Source organism: Microtus pennsylvanicus, chromosome 12 (genome assembly GCF_037038515.1).
Source record: "Microtus pennsylvanicus isolate mMicPen1 chromosome 12, mMicPen1.hap1, whole genome shotgun sequence".
In the NCBI taxonomy this organism is placed as follows: domain Eukaryota; kingdom Metazoa; phylum Chordata; class Mammalia; order Rodentia; family Cricetidae; genus Microtus; species Microtus pennsylvanicus.
This window is the reverse complement of record NC_134590.1, coordinates 49,999,767-50,017,770: the sequence shown is the minus strand read 5'-3', so window position 1 is coordinate 50,017,770 and position 18,004 is coordinate 49,999,767. Positions and strand designations below refer to the sequence as shown.

At 36.6% G+C, this 18,004-nt stretch overlaps 1 protein-coding gene across 6 annotated transcripts in view; it reads left to right on the top strand.

Annotated features, from left to right (window-relative positions):
* The window catches only part of Slit2 (slit guidance ligand 2), a 346,206-nt gene that overhangs the window by 245,206 nt on the left and 82,996 nt on the right, over positions 1-18,004 (top strand). For 3 of the 6 annotated variants that reach the window (XM_075943588.1, XM_075943592.1, XM_075943589.1), the window contains exons 10-16: positions 170-241; positions 693-764; positions 7,674-7,745; positions 12,997-13,140; positions 13,252-13,415; positions 14,324-14,347; positions 17,708-17,858. In XM_075943588.1, the coding sequence (XP_075799703.1) occupies positions 170-241; positions 693-764; positions 7,674-7,745; positions 12,997-13,140; positions 13,252-13,415; positions 14,324-14,347; positions 17,708-17,858 (699 nt within the window). The remainder of the gene's footprint in view (positions 1-169; positions 242-692; positions 765-7,673; positions 7,746-12,996; positions 13,141-13,251; positions 13,416-14,323; positions 14,348-17,707; positions 17,859-18,004) is intronic. The other 3 variants (XM_075943593.1, XM_075943594.1, XM_075943590.1) reach the window with 1 other exon arrangement.

Below are 18,004 nucleotides of genomic sequence, written 5' to 3'. Positions count from 1 at the left end.
TTAAAGGGCAGCACATTCAACTTCAGTCTGATTTTTAGAGGAAAAGAAGAAAAGATCTCTCATGAAAAGCAGTAACATCCCTTCTTGACGTGAAACTTATGTCTGAATTAAACGTGTCTAGATTTTTACTTTTCCTCCTAAATATTGATTTTTATGATTTTCTTTGCAGACGTTTGGAACAGAACTCCATCAGGGCCATCCCTCCTGGAGCTTTCTCGCCATATAAAAAGCTCAGAAGAATGTGAGTTAATAGTATCATGCAAGATATGTCATTTTGTAAATTGTGTAGGTCAGGGCTGTGTAGAACTAAGCATGGATATTGAAGAGATTGACAGCTTGATGACAGTCTGAGGGCCAGTTGTATAATGGCACTTTAATGGTAGTAGTGAAACCTTATAATTTTTAATGTTCTCTGTAATTTAGTGTACTGATCGCCACAAAAGTGGTCGTGGCATCTTTGGTATGCTACTGTCTAATTAAGACACGCCATCCTTACTAATCACTTAAGCAAATGGATACTAGTTGTTTTGACAGTTGTGTGATTCACCTTTAAGTTTTAGGATCATCTAATATTTTTGTTGAATGTTGTTCATGTCTTCATAGACAATGTGTACGAGTAAATCCTCTTCTCGTGAAGTCAATGTGCCTGGCGACTCCCATGTCATTTAACCTAACCTTTTCTCTGTGTGTAGAGACCTGAGCAATAATCAGATCTCGGAGCTTGCCCCAGATGCCTTCCAGGGACTGCGCTCTCTGAATTCACTGTGAGTAGCCACAGATTTTCCCGAGAGAAACCAAAATTTTCTCCACAGTCAAAAGTTTATAAATTTTCAGATTAAGACAAGAGAAAAATATCCTTTCATTCTTTGATGAGCTGTGAATTCTTAAGTATAGTTGTCTGTGGACTTCATCATCTCACAGAGGCCTGCTGTCTAGCTCTAACAACAGCCAATTTTTAGGCAGATTTTTTTTTAACTTTGTTATTAAAAGAGAATATTTCCATTTGGGGAATGTTTTCCCGGCTGTCATGAGTGAACAGTTTATTTTATTATTATTATTATTTTTATTTTTTATTAAAAATTTCTGCCTCCTCTCCGCCTCCCATTTCCCTCCTCCTCCCCCACTCCTCTCTCCCTTCCTCTCCAGTCCAAAGAGCAGTCAAGATTCCCTGCCCTGTGGGAAGTAAGCACTCTGGCAACTCTAGATTTGTGGTCTCTTAGTCCCTAGCAGATTTTCCCTGAGCACAGTGCTGGTCCTTTTAGGATGAGGAAGGCCAAGTGTTGCTGAGGACAAATAGGCATGGGACCCGTCATTGAATCCTTCCTTCCTCTCAGGAGCATATCCCCGCCCCACCCCCGAATAGCCTCATAATAAGCATTAGTTATAAAGGTCAAGAGGAATTTCAGGAAGATAGCTATCCAGGAGACAGTCTTTAAAAAGTTACTAAAGGTTACCCTTCTTTTATAAAAACTTTTCAGAGTTTATCAAGTAAAATAACCTTTAGCTATTTTATAATTTGGATGTAGAGTCTGGTTAACTTATTTATTATTTGTTTCCTTGAGTATACACTATGGCCATCCTCTCAGTTTCTAGAGTCAGTTCCTCCCTCCTCCGGTGCTGCAGTATTTCTTAATAAGTAGAACAAAATCTATTTCCACAAGTTTCTTTCATATCTCACCCTTTAAGTTCTTTCTAGAAACATCCTCAAGTGTCTATTTATATTAATTTGATTAATGCATCTGTTATGGGGAGGCCGCTTGTTTCCTGGCCACCCAGCAGCTCAGACTCCCAGAATAATCACACAGCAACTATATTATTTAAAACACTGCTTGGCCCATTAGCTCTGGCTTCTAATTGGTTAACTCTTACATGTTAATTTAACCCATCTCCGTTAATCTGTGTGTCACCACATGACTGTGGCTTACTGGCTAAAGTTCTGACATCTATCTCTGGAGGGGCTACATGGCTTCTCCTGAACTCTATCCCCTTTCTCCCAGCATTCAGTTTAGATTTCCCCACCTACTGCTATTCCCTGCACAGACGCAAGACAGTTTCTCTATTAAGCAATGGTATTCACAGCATACAGAGAGGAATCGCACATCATACATCTACTGAAACTGTGAAAATATTTTAAATGATACAATATCAAATACCTCTACAGATTTTTTATTAAAGAACTAAACATAAACAATTTGAAATTGGTATTTACTAAAATATTCCCATGTCTTAGAGAAGACATGATTTGTACAGCAATTTTAAAGGCCATTCTTAGTATGTATAAAATCATTGATTTTTATTAGCATTAACACTTACTAATTTTTGGTATAACATTATACCCCAACTTATTAATTTGTTAGAATATGCATTGTCAGAAAAATATCTTTTAAAAATCATACACTAATGGAATGATTTTATCCTTGGGGACAGAAAACGATTGCATTTTATATTTATTTATGTGCATAGGTGTGCTGTTGTTGTGTGTATGGGTGGAGAACAGAGGACAGCTTATAGGAGTTCCTCCTTTCCTTTTACCTGTGGACCCCTGGGACTGCACTCGTGTCCACGGTTTGTGCAGGCCCCTTTGCTACCTTGGGCCATCTCACTGTCTACTTCATGGTCTTTTGCTTTCCTTACTGTAACAACAACATTACAGGTGACATTTAGAAGTTCCTCTCAGGGTTAGCCTATTAGAATCCTACTGCTCTCTCCTCTCTGTTTCACATCTTTTGGGAGGAAACACACATCCGCTCCTGTTTGAGTGCTTGTGAGTGAAGAAGAGAAAAGAGCTGTGGGTGTAGATTTCCACTTGTTCTCCTCTTCTTTGCCATGGGACACTTCGGGCTGACTAGCCTGGGAGCTACACACCCCTGTCTTGTGCTTCTCATGTCACAGAAGCAGTGGTTCACCCATGCAGCATGGCAGGGGCTTTGTCCCATAGCGCTCTCTCTCCACCTCTCTACAGCTTCATTGCTTTATTTTTATCAACTTATCATTTTGCTCTGATTCAGAAACACCCTTTCATGGTGATAAAGTAGCTGCTAAGCAGAGGAACACAGTGGCAAGCTTACACTTTAAATATTGTAATGTTTTGTATTGAGTCCTAGTTCCACCCCTTCCTAGCTCGTGGCTGATCAAGTTACTAATTCACGTGTGCCTCGGTTATCCTGTCTCTAAAATGGGGAACAGAGTATTCCCTTGCTTTACAGAAGTAGGGAACAAACTTCTGGAGGTAATAGGTATGGTCATACCCGATTCTTCATGACTGAAGATCAGTTTGGATGGTTCAGGATTTTATGTATTCCAGAGAATATCCATGCCCCAAATCCTTAGCCTATGAACACCTTATTTTCATCATTTTAAATCAATATATTGATATCTATCAAAACTCACTAACAGGACTGGAGGATGCCTAGGTGTTTAACAGCTTATACTACACTTGTACAAGACTCCAGATTATCTCTCAGTGCTCATGTCAAATGTAGACCCCAGCACTCTCATGCACACCCCCCTATACACGTATATATTAAAATAAAATATATTATTTTAATTTAACTTTCTGTACTTCTGTGTCTTCATCACTTCATTCCCAATTTCTGTAGTGGCCACAGTATAATGCTCCATTGAGTCTCCTGTAGACTTTTCTTGGACTGCACTTGGTTCTCCTGCCTAGTATTGCATATTTCACTACTGGACTTTCCATGACAATGAAAACCTATCCTCTCCATTTATCCCTTGCTTCCTCCTTGCTCTGATTTCTTAAAATTGTTCACTATTATATTCTCAGTGTACATCATTGTTTTTAATTTATAGGATGAGGTCTTTGGCATCTCCTTTAATGATAATGTCAGCCCATAGTATATCTTTTGCAATAGACAGTACCTTTTCCTGCATTACATAATTTTTTTCTGCTGTAGGAACTTTATCTTTTGCCAACTTTCAGCAAGGCAAAATTCAAACTGACCAACATAGCTCCTGTTGCCCATTTTCCCTCAGTCGAATCCCATATGTTTTAGGTAGATTTGTATTCTTAGCTTTGCTGCTAGTTGCACAAACAAGAACTTCTTTAATGTGCCTGTGTTGTTATAAAGGACCTAAAAAGTCTCCCACCCTATCTAAATAATCATGCTTCTCTGGAGACACTACTCAATGTGTTATTAGTGATATTTGGATTTGATTCAACTTCCTGTTCAGAGGAGATCATTTGTTTTCTAGTTTTGTTTTAATAGTATAATTATTTAATTTATTTAAAAAGCATAGGTGGTGGGAGAAAAGGAATCCACTGTCTTTCAGTGTGTGGCCCCCCGGTGATTTCACCAGGCTCCAGGGGACATCATGCATCTAAAAGTATACAGACAACATAAACTGAACTTGAACAATCTAAAGTTTTTTAAAACAAAAGAAAGGACACAGAGTTGTGTGGGTAGGAAAGGGAGAGCGGGTCTGAGAGGAGTTGTTCAGTGCGGGGGGAGCAAATGTAACCAAAATACATTATACAAAATTCTCAAGGAGCAAAAAAACATTGCCAAAACAAAACAAAAAAAAAAAAAACACAAATTCTTTGACCTCCTTGCATTTTATTTTTTTATGTCTTTTCTTTCCCTCATCTTTATATATCTTATCTTATTTTCTTGAAACTACTTTGGCTTTGGATAATTTTGATCTGTTTTTCTGCTGCTGCCATCTTTACACCATTCTCACTTAAGAACAGTGATTCTGTCTGTTATCCCAGCTCTGTATCGGTAGCTACAGTGGGATCCCTTGCGCTGACAGAAAAGACAGTCCACTCTATGAGTGAGGTCCTGAGTCAGTGAGCCACTGGATCTCAAAAACTAAAGGGTAGAAGTGATTGAGCACACTTAGGTTGGGCTCTGTGCTAAAACTCACATACCCACATGTACATGTGTACACACACACACACACACACAACAACAACAACAACAACCACAACACAGTGTACCCTGGCCTCACACGACTATACATTTGGTAAAGAACTCTCATTCACAGGTATGTAGTATTTGCTGACTGGCTTTGTTTGCAGTTGATAGACCACATACCAAGACCATCTCTCCAGTCTGTTTCCTGTGTCGCTGCATGAGTTCCTCCCTTCACTGCTATTTTCTATTTTCCCTTTTGGTCTGATACTAACAATATTAATTTAGTAATTTGGTGACATGATCCTTTGACAACCCACATGGTACTTTGAAAAAGAATAATTCCGTGATAAACTAACGACCTTTCTCCTAACCAAACCGTTACCTTAGATGCTTCTCCCAAGTGAATAACACGTGAAGTGATTCACACTTTCATCTTTTTTAAAGTGGGACTCTCATGATTTATGAATGCCTTTGTTAATTTTTAAATATCAACGGATTAAAAAAATACGAAAATTTAGTTTTCGAAATTACACTTTGGAATGTTCAATTGATATAAAACCCATTCATCTAGGCCAGATCAGTTGTATGTTTACAAATGGCAGGCATTTATGACTTACGTGTTGAATTTACTTGAAGTGGGTACCATGCTTGCAATCTAGCACACTTGCTGACATGTGCAAGGGCACTTGGCTACTGTTGGATGTTTCAATTCAATTAAATATTGTGAGCTGATGTTGTATTAATCTGTCCAGTTGTATCTCCCCCTGATTTCTTTTATTCTTGGTCTCAAAACATACATTTCCCCTTTTTCGTTTCTTGATGCTCACTTCACCGTCTCTCTGACAATACAGCATTTTTTCTTTGGTTCTTTGATTTTTAAAATAAATTGCTTTATCTCTAATTGATTTGTTTGATTATCTAAAGAAAAGTCTCTATATTCGATATAAGTGCCTTTTTAAGTGTGCTTTAAGTTGTGGCACTGGCATCTGAACAAATGGACTGTCTCCCTGCACTGTGTAACAACTTGATTTATTTATTCTTTGGCGTGTTTTCTTCCTCCTCTGTAATACATCCCACCTCTCGCTGGCATCTCAGAAGGTAAACAGTATTCCCCTCACTCCAGTAATTTTTTTCCCATTGCACCTTCATCTTTCACACACTAGAATCATTCACTGGTGTCAAGAAAATTACTTATTACAAATCATCTATTCAGCCTTTCCTTTGTATACCAAGACACTCATCTATCCTTATCCAGTTCTGAAATTATATTTATTGTAGGCAGTGTGTGAACATGAAAAAGAAGGTGCATTTAAACAGCCTCTAAGAGGCAAAGCCCTTCCTACTTTGGTCGGGAATTTATATGCCTGTATTTCTAAAGAAAATTTATATGATGTTATTAATAAAAATTTTCTGCATTTAAAGTACCTATCATATTATAAAAGTTTCCATATTACTAAATATCTTTTAAATAATAATTTTTAGTCCTATAAAGTGTATATTCACAAGTTATCATTCAGGTTACTTGGGACAGTTATTTGAGTTTAATTTTCCTATGTTTCAAATTGTGCATGGTTAAAGTTTATATTTATATATAATAAATAAAGTTTATATATAATAAATAAAGTTTATATATAAAAAATAAATAAAGTTTATATATATATAAAATAAATAAAGTTTATATATATATATATATATATATATATATATACACATAAATTTTAACCATAATATATGTGTGTGTGTGTGTGTGTGTGTGTGTGTGTGTGTGTGTGTGTGTGTGTGTGTGTGTGTTATCTGGGTTATTTTCTTAACCAAAAATCCTAAGAGTGTCTTATGCTATATCCTTAAAACTTATGTAAATATGTCTATGATTTTTATATAATCAATCAAATGGCCCCTAATAATATAATTTTTAACTTCTACACATTTTTCTTTCACTCCAATTTCTGTAATAGAAATTATTGGGAACCTATTTTTAACACTTACATGATCTTTCAATCACTTCCGTTCGGCTCATTTGCTTTTTACACCACGGTTTCACCCTGCTTGGAAATATATTCCTTCATTATTCTCAGCTAATTTATCATCGTTTCACTTGTCAATCCAGTACCAGAAAGTCACTGTGTACTAACAGATGTGCTAGGTGGCAGATGTCCTGACTTGATTAAGTCAAGGTCCTTTCTCCTTACTATCTTCACTTGATGTGCAATCAGATGTCAGTATCCTCGCGGTTTGTTCTGCTTCATACTTGATGGAGGGGGAAATACACACTTGAAATGTTTTTAATCTTATTCATAATCATTATTCTCTAAGATCTAACGTTCCTCATACATAAGTCTTGTACCTTTTATTTTCTAAGTCCCTGTCCTTATATCTGCTTCTACTTCTACAGCAGTGTTTTGAGCATGAAATCACTCATTTAATGAGCAATAGTTTCTATACTGATTATTTTCTGCATACGTTGTGCTCTGATTGCCTACAAGTTATGTGCATGCATATAAGTAGGGTGTTATCTGTAGAAAACCTTACAGTTTGACAAGGATTGTTTTCAGAAAAAGGTCAAATAAATTGTAAACTGTTTTGTGTTCGTTGAGTCCAAATTATGTACAGTAGGCTTGTATATTATCGATAATCAGATGATTTTTATGTTCTTCAATTTTCATTTGGATGCTATAATATATTAAGTGCTTACTAATCTCCTTAAGTGTGTCTGTGTGTGTGCACGTGTGTGTGCGTGTGTGTACACATATATGAACTAGCTAGGCTTGTATCATTCTAATTGTTTTATCATTGTTTCAGTGTCCTGTATGGAAATAAAATCACAGAACTCCCAAAAAGTTTATTCGAAGGACTATTTTCCTTACAACTACTGTAAGTATTTCATTGCCATGAATTTATAGAACTTAATGTTTTTTTAATATGCCATCTTTTAATTATCTGGAGGCTTTAACCCAAAATAGCCCAACTTAATGTGACAAAAATGATTAATGAAGGAATGCTAAAGTTGATCATAGCTATTTATGTAAAGACAAAACCCTTCAGAACGATCCAAGAATGTTTCTCTCCACAATAAAATGAACGATTGTGTTCTGGCCACCCCACTGTGGAGAGGTTATGTAGTGATACGCATCCCATAAAATACTCAGTTCTGATGTGACCAGCAGCTAGGATGGAGCCAGAGACATGGGATATACTTACAATCCACTCAACACTGTAGATCCAACAGTAAAAATCCTGACTAACTTCTACAAACATAGGCATGGAATACAGTAACATGATGGCAATCTCCCAATTGATTTTTATTGAAATTTCTCCAACTCCCTTTGTTGCATTAAAGCCCACACTGCTTAGATTCTAGCGGCCCCTCTTTTGTATTGAAAAACATCACTTTATTTATATAAACCAGATTTGTTGCTATGTATTATTTATTTATTTATTTATTTATTTTATGATGTATGCAGCATTCTGCTTACATGTGTCCCTGCAGGACAGAAGAGGGCACCAGATGTTATTACAGCAGGTTGTGATCCACAGTGTGGTTGCTGGGAATTGAACTCAAAACCTCTAGACAGTCAATGCTCTCAACCTCTGAGCCATTTCTCTGGCCCCTAGATGCCATATGTTTTAGTACCTGATCATTTGCATGGAAGTTCATTAAACAGAGAGAGTAGAAAGGCAGTGGAAGGGTTGAATTTAGTTTGTAGCCTCCATTACCCAGCAACCTCCTTTGTGGCAGAACCTGCTCTGGAAGCTTTGAATATAAGGATAATCATGATTTGATGCTTTTCCTCGCCTTTCTCACAACCATTCTCTCTCTCACAATTCTTCATTTTAGAATAGTTTTTCTCTTCCAATAGTATTTATTCATTGGTAATTATATGATTAAAAACTTACTAGTAACCCCACAAGCTTCCTAGTGTAACTATTATTCCTTACTTGAGAAACTTATTGTTTAATTATGCCCTAGTATCCTTGTGTTAAACTGTTTTCACCACACTGTAATTTGTATCACATCCAAATTTATATAAGCAAAAAAAGAAAAAGCTGTTAAAAAGAAAAAAGCTTACTGTGTGTATCATTCACCTCCGCTTGGCACTATATCATCTCCTCAATTTATGTACATATTTTAGTGAGTGATGATACATACAGCTTTTGTGCACTGATGATTGAAAGGTTCTACCTCTTTTTTCCTTTTTTTATTGACCTTATTTAGCTCCACATTTTTCTCTGCTCCCTTCCCTTCCTCTCCCCTCTGCTTCTACGCTCTCCCATTGTCCCCATGCTTCCAAGTTACTCAGGAGATCTTGTCTGTTCCTACTTCCCGTGTAGACTAGATCCATTTATGTCCCTCTTAGGGTCCTCATTGTTGTCTGGGTTGTAAATTGTAGGCTGGTTATCTTTGCTTTATATCTAAAAACCACTTATGAGTGAGGACATATAATATTTGTCTTTCTGGGTCTGAGTTACCTCACTCAATATGTTTTTGGTATCCATCCATTTTCCTACAAATCTGAAGATGTCATTATTTTTTTCTGCTGTGTAGTACTCCATTGTGTAAATGTCCCACATTTGAAATTAATTTATCAACATGTTTATTTGATAAAATGATGTATATGATACACATCATAAATATAGTCAAATATTGCTAAGTAGTTACCATATTGTTGATATCCTCATTTTCCAAGAATACTCTTCCATGCGCAGTATTCTCAATTGTTCTTACCATCATGGTGCTATTTAACATCAACACTCAAAATTCGTGTAGTTTTGGTTACTGTAACACATGTGTGAGTAAAACATATGCATATAAGAAAATATAATTTATAAAACTACTGTTTTTAATATGCATTCTCCCAGCTCTCAAGGAAGACCCATTCTTTTACCTTCCAGGATTTAAAATATAGATTATCCCAATCCTTTAACAAATAGCCAAGAACATTATGAAGTGGAAGATCCTTATCTTTGCTTGAACAAAGATGGGTGATAGGAAGAAGAAGCAAGTTAATGAAAAAAACCTTGAGAAATAGCTGTTGGCTTGTTTTCATTCTTTTGTTTTAAAATTTTATTGAGCTATACATTTTTCTCTGCTCCTCTCCCTTCCTCTCCCCTCCCCTTTTACCCTTTCCCATGATCCCCATGCTTCCAATTTACTCTGGAGATCTTGTCTTTTTCTACATCCCATATAGATTAGATCCATGTATGTCTCTCTTAGGGTTCTCATTGTTTTCTAGGTTCTCTGGGATTGTGATTTGTAGGCTGGTTTTCTTTCTTTATGTTTAAGAATCACTTATGAGTGAGTAAATATGATAATTGTCTTTCTGGGTCTGGATTACCTCACTCAAAATGATGCTTTCTAGCTCCATCCATTTGCCTGCCAAATTCAAGATGTTGTTATTTTTTTCTGCTGTGTAGTACTCTGTTTTGTATATGTACCACATTTTCCTAATTCATTCTTCTGTCAAAGGGCATTTAGGTTGTTTCCAGTTTCTGGCTGTTTCAAACAATGCTGCTATAAACATAGTTGAGCATGTGTCCTTATGGCATGATTGAGCATCCTTTGGATATATACCCAAAGGTGGTATTCCTGGGTCTTGAGAAAGGTTGTTTCCTAATTTTCTGAGAAATCACCATACTAATATCCCAAAGGGCTATACCAGTTTGCACTCACACAGCAATGCAGGAGTGTTTCCTTTACCCCACAACCTCTCCAGCATAAGTTGTCATCAGGGTTTTTGATCTTGGCCATTCTTACAGGTATAACATGGAATTATCAGAGTTGTTTTGATTTTCATTTCTGTGATGACTAAAGATGTTGAGCATTTCCTAAGTGTCTCTCAGCCATTTTAGATTCCTCTGTTGAGAGTTCTCTGTTTAGGTCTGTACTACATTTTTGTATTGAATAATTTGTTCTTTTGATGACCAATTTCTCGAGTTCCTTGTATATTTTGGAGATCAAACCTTCCTGATGTGGGGTTGGTGAAGATCTTTTCCCATTCTGTAGGCTGCCGTTTTGTCTTGTTGACAATGTCCTTTGCTTTACAGAAGCTTTTCAGTTTCAAGGGGTCCCATTTTAATTGTTTCCCTCAGTGTCTATGCTTCTGGGGTTCTATTTATGAAGTGATCTCCTGTACCAGTGCATTCAAGTGTGCTTTCTACTTTCTCTTCTATGAGGTTCTTTATTCTTAACATCGTACTGTTTTAAAATGAGCACCAACCTCTCACAGAAACAACTGCTTTCAGCTTCTTCAGAACTGCCTGTTTCCTCATCTTAAATATGTGTTGTCAAACTCCTTTATTCAGTCAGCATATGAATTAAGGAACATTCCCAGCATTGCTTGTATTACTTACTGCCAAGAATGGGATGGTAGGTACACCGTGAACCCACCAATCCCAAATTAAAAAAAAAAATCCAGGACTTTAAATAAGTTTTAGATGCACCGTAGAGAAACTTAAAACTTCAGCTCCTGATGGGAGAACACAAAGCACAGAAAACAAGATTATCAGGAGAAGAATACAGCCTCAAATATTTATAAAGAATGTAAAAAGCAAAATCTAAATCTTTGTTAGTTGTACACAGTTTACCATTGTCTAATGAGAAAACGTACTCATTATGTTACATAATGAGAATTACCCAAACCACATAGCAAGCAATTTTGAGCTATTAAATGTTTTAAGGCTCTAAATAAAATAAAGGTAGAGACAGAGAACATTGAACAAGTACTACAGAAATGGCTGAGCTGTATTCGGAGGAATGTGGCACTCAGCTAGAAACAGGTAATGAGACTGCATAGCATTACCTACTGTGCTTAGGAAGAGTTACAGAGAGGGCAAATCATGCTTAAGTAGCAATTGTATTCTGGAAAGCACGCATGGTACCAATGGTAAGACATGGTCACATAGAACCATCGTATTTATCCTACATGAGTGATGCCTGCCAGTGGATGATCTCTAAAGCACCCTTCCACAGTTTATTGATGTAATCTAAGGGAAGAGTGGGATTGTAGGCTATTGTGTTAGGTGGGTGTTTATACTGCAACTAGAGCTTTGAATGTGGCAGTGCATTATCACATAGTCATGTCACAGCAGATATATTTGAGCTTGTAGTATGCAGTAGGGGTGTGTGAACTATGAGGGAACAAAATAGAAAAATATGACATCCTGGGTACAAATGACAGTCATTTATAGCATCAATAGCTACAAAAAAACATTACCTTTATATTTTATATATGTAGATATATGATATATATGTATATATTATGCATATATGATAACAAGATGTATGTATGTGTATATATATATATATATATATATATATATATATATATATATATATCAGAAAATAGGAAAATAGACCAAATATAGCCAATTGAAAGAACTAGGGATTGGAAACGGGCATAAACATTAAAAATATATGAAGTAGTTAGGGTTCAAGAGCAACATGTTTATGTCTCGAAGAATCCAGAAAGGCAATGTGAGTAGCAAGGCACAGATCTGGGAGAAATTTCTGTATAGAGGACAAAAAAATCTGATCTTAATGGAAAAGAGCAAGGTATCAACTGGAGTAACCACAGAGGGAAGGGCATGGGACTGAGTAAAGCTGTAGAGTCCCAGAGTGAGCTATAGACCATTTTTGGTATCAATTCTTAAGGCTGTTCTCTGTCTAGAGTCTTGCTCAGACCATAGGTGTTGCATGGTCCGAGTAGGTATGTCAAAAAGGACCACTCTGGTTGCTGTTTTAGAAGGAGCCTGAACTTCTCCAGAGTGGCTGGAGACAATAATAATGTTTTAAATTGTTTTTCATTTGATCTTGATAACAGAAGCCAAACCTCTTCTACTTTTGTCTATGGTTTTACCTCTAGGTAATCCTTTGTAATTTTTTGATCATCTGTACTGAATGCATTTATGAGAACCATTTGATTTCAGTTCATTTTACCATTTGACTCTCATTTTTTAATGTAAACCCCCAACATCCCATTCATAGTGCCTACATTATTATTAAATTTACAACATTAGTGTTAAAATTAAATGTCTTTCTCTTGATTGGGTTTCCTCCAGAAGTGCTATATTACAGGTGAATTAATGAGATGCTGCACTTTAATTTTATGACTGTTTGATCAAACAGATTATTGAATGCCAACAAGATAAACTGCCTTCGGGTAGATGCTTTTCAGGACCTGCACAACTTGAACCTCCTCTCGTTATATGACAACAAACTTCAGACTGTTGCCAAGGGCACCTTCTCAGCTCTCAGAGCCATCCAAACTATGTATGTATGCACAATTTGAACCAAGTATAATGATTATTACTTTCACTGTGATTGTGAGAGCCAAGTCATAAGCAAGTCATGTATAAAACTCTTCTGCTGTGTTTCTGAAAGGCATTTGGCTCAGAACCCTTTCATTTGTGACTGCCATCTCAAGTGGCTAGCGGATTATCTCCACACCAACCCAATTGAGACCAGCGGTGCCCGTTGCACCAGCCCCCGCCGCCTGGCTAACAAAAGAATTGGACAGATCAAAAGCAAGAAATTTCGTTGTTCAGGTAATTTCTCACTTCGTGAGACATTTCTGTAGGACCAAAGGCTGTGGTTACTTGAGAATTAGCAACAGCAGCTGCCTTTGCTTGATTATCAAGCATTGTGCAATCTCCTTTTTTTCCTTCTGTCTGGGGAGGGGGAAAGCAGGAGAAATATAGATGCAACTCAAATAATATTGCCAGCAAAATAATTATCAATCAAATGAGAAAGATGTCTGGATCCCTCATCGTATGTCTTAGGGTTTGGATGTATCCAGCACCTTTCAGATAACATGAAATACAATTTAAAAAAAAAAAAAAAGCAGTGTTACTCCTCCTGTTTGTTGTACTGGTCTCCACTGACCAGCATCAAATAGCCAGACATTCTCTCATTTATTCACAGAGCAAAATAAGACGGGATTACATGGTTTTTTCAAACTCAGAAGTAGAGGGTAGGAGTCTCCTGATGGCCTCATTTCTTTCTAGGATACACTGTGAAGCCACATTTGAGACTGTCTTTTCACATTTGGGAAACACTGCATTTATCCCCCCAAAAATCCTTGTGTAACTGTTAACTGGGAAGCTTACTCCATTGTTCATGTTGGTCTAGTGTTATATGTGTTCTGATGACTATCAGATGACCTTGACTATCATTTGAAGAGTGTGCTACCTAACTCTTCTGGGCACATTTCCCACTGTGTAGTTAACTCGTGCTAAATGTCTAATATGAAAACTGGGTTTGTGATTGTCCTTCTTTATAAGTTTATCACTCACTGTGTATTGTCTTAGTTCTGTGAATATACTTTGTCATTTAGTTATCTGTAATAACTTTAGCCCATTCTTAATCTAATATAACTCATATCTCTGCTTGCTGACATTCAGGTACATCTTCTATTTTTTTTCTCTCTCTCTTTCTTTTTTTTTTTTTTATTTAGCTAAAGAACAGTATTTCATTCCAGGTAGGTTTTTTGCTCGGTGGTAGAACTAACTGCAGACACCCTGTCCTCGACTTCTGTAGCTTCTAAACATTGATGTGCATGCTTTTGGGAGCACAGTGAACACTCCATAGATAGAGTGACTTACTCATAGCTCACTTGTTGCTGTATCCTGAAAGCCCCACCTCTGCATGCAGCTTCTGATGTTCAAACTCTATTAAAATAAAAACCCACATTCTCTCTTTTCCCTTACCCCTTTTCACATTATCTGCAGTTTCTCACATTAGCCAAAATATTTCAGCCTATGGCTTACTACTTAAACCATGGTTTTTTTCCTCTCTCTCTCTCTCCACTGAATATTTAATCTTTCAGCCTGTTTTTAAAATGTAGCTTTCTAGGCTAGTTTTAAAGACAGCAGCTTCTCTATTGTCAAAGAGCTAGTTCTATATAAAATCAGGTATAAACATGCAGAAATGCATTTTTGACAAAAAAAATCTCACTTTTTAAAAGCTTCTTGGTTTGAAAAGAATACTTTTTTGCTTACATTTGTTTTTTAAATATAAAACAGCTGTTCTGTGCTGATCTAGCTGCACTTGTTTTTTATTATTAATTTACTTGTAATTATACGTCCTTGCCTGTCTGGAGTCAGATTATTACTCTACAAAAGGGGGTATTCACGTCCATCTTGAAGTCATTAGCAGCTAATAGGAACTAAATGCCTTGAATAATCTAAGCAGAAGGAGAAAATGTTTCTACAGATTCAATTGCAATGTTTCATCCCTTTGCTTCCAACGAACACCTCCAAACTGATGAGTCTAGAGCTAGCTCTTTAAAATGTGTCCCTTACTTACCTTGTTCTTGCCTGCAAGTGTATAAATTCATCCTGACTTGTTTGCTTTAAAACACTGTATAGTAAAATATTTATAAAGTAATGATTGATTTTGAGGATGTATTTATTCCTTACTCTTAGCATTTAATTAATTGTATATATTTGCTAGATTTAAGTAAATTGCTTAATTTGAATTTCAATGTTCAACTAATAGTCTACATATTGTATCTGTATATATTACCAAAAATGTGCAGAAAACAGCAATGGTCTTCATCATCAATGTATAAATTTTGTTATTTTTAGCCAACTAAGTGCAAAGTCACCAAACAGTTGAAACTCAATTGGAAAAAGGAATACTTTGAAAACCAGACTGTGCATAGGATAGCACACCAATATTATTTGAATCCCAAGATTATGGCAGTTCATCTAATAATTATCCAAATAATTTAATTCAGTTTCTTGAGAATTTAAGTACAAAAATACCAGTACAACTCAATGCAAGAAAAAAATCATGTTGTGAAAGTTATATTTTCTGCTTCTGCTAGAAAATATGAGTCCAGATATTTTTTAGGAAATAACTTCTATATCAAAGATCATATCTTGATTCTCATGCTTTGATAATTGAGTTGCATTTTAAAATTACATGTGGACGTTGTGGCACATAGACTTCTTGGTCCTCATTTTGCTCTTTTTTCCAGCTTAAATACTAATTAAAATTTGTATCTATCTAATAAATGGTTTTAAAGTAAGCATAGTTAACTGCCATTGCATTGACTATATGTTTTTGAATGCACTCGGTGAACCTTGTGTCGATACTTTAAACAGAATACTTTTAGCTTTCTCATGGCTTGATCTCCGAAGACAGAAAAAATAAAAAAAAACAAGTTCTTCAACAACTAGGAGAGCACTTATTGTTGTAATGGAATGTGACATGTAAATGTTGTTATATTTGGTATTTCAACATTTTGTTGGAATTCTGATTATGTTCCAATCAAGTGATAAACTTTAAAGCTTGGAGGTCATTTAGAAGCATGTGACCTACCGTCTAACTGTTAATGCATATTCTCTATCTATAGCCCTTCTACTTTCCATCACTGGCTTTTCATTCATTTTATAGGTGCATTCATAGATTGCTCCTTTGTGTGGCGTTCCAGACATTCTGATGATAAAACAATAAAAAAAAATCTGTCTCACAGACAGTTCAGCCATTAAGGGAACCCACAAGCATTTAATTTTTACTGTACATCTTTTATGTCATTGCATTTTCTGTAAGCCATTATACTTCAAAACTGCTATCAGTTTTGCAAAGCATGACAAACGCATCACACAAAGCAATCCCATGCCTGAAGTTGCATAGAAACAAGGAAGAGAACATAGTTTGGTGTATATGTGTCTATTAACCTTAAATGGGATGATTCTGTCTTTCTTTCCTCCTTGGCGATCTTTTCTTTTGCAGGAATTCACCATTTGGCTTGTAAGTAAACGCGTCCTATGTGAAATGTAACACAGCCTCTTTTCAATCCCCAATGTACCTTCTTCTAGTCTTCATGTTTTGCGCCTATTTTCCATGAAGAAACCACACATCTCTTGAGCTTCTCTGTTGTCCCTGTAGCTTACCTTCAACTTCTTCCTGGATGTTCTTCCCGAAAGCTGTGGTTTCCGCTCTGCAGTTCTGAGGAACTCAGGAGGCACCTTTCCATATACCCCTTCTTTGTGTTTCCAGGCACCCTTCGGTAGTCATGTTCTCTCTCTGATTCCGCGGGAAGAATGCATGTCATGTAAACAGTATGATGCTTCCAGATCGTCCGTAGCTTTCCTCCTCCCTTCGTCTTTCCTCTCGATCTTCCCTCTGGCCTAGTGGTTGGTGTAGTGATAATGTAGCGAGATTTTCTGTTGTGCTTGATCTAACCATGTGGTTGCGAGGTATGAGTAAAACATGGTTCCGTCAAGCACCATGGAACGTCACGCAGCTTTCTACAGCATGGCAAGCTGCTGAGGCTCAAGGCAGGACTTACGTGGCTTTTTTATAGAGTCAAAATGAAAAGGAAAAAAAAAGAGGGCTTTGGGAGTGTTTCTGAAGATTATGTGAGAGGGAGAGAATAATAATAAGTCCATGGAAAAACGTAAAACCTAAATATACCGATTTTCCTTAAAAGCCCTACTTTATAGTAATATACAGGAGTATGCTTATTACTAGATATGTTTTCAATTTTTGACTCAGAAAAGAATAAACTTGGTTAACAATTCATAGCCATTGTGTGATTAGCTGTGAAATAGACTAGCGTGGCTCAGAACTGGATCAGCAGAAAGTACAGCTGTGAAAGCTCAACTTTATTAATGTTTTCCTGTCATGTGAATCTGGTCACTCTTTTTTTTTTCCAGAAAATTCCAAGCCTTTCTTTTAATCCTCTCCTGACATCCATTGACCAAAAATTCCCTAAGTTGTCTCCCTGCTGCATAATCTATAGTTATCCTCCTACTTTTCTTCCTATATATATTAATGACCATCCTAACATTCAACTCAGAATCTTATCTTTGGCTTGAATCCTCAATAGGCACAGAAGATTATCGATCAAAATTAAGTGGAGACTGCTTTGCAGACTTGGCTTGCCCTGAGAAGTGTCGCTGTGAGGGGACCACAGTAGATTGCTCCAATCAAAAACTCAACAAAATCCCAGACCATATTCCCCAGTACACAGCAGAGCTGTAAGTTCCCCTGACTACAACATCCTGGCCGGGAGGGAGCAGGGGACGGAGTGACACTGTGTGAAAACATTGGAATTTTTGTCATGACATTTTAATCCTCAATAATTGAGTTCACTTAATTAATACACGTTCAACTGAGAGGCCCT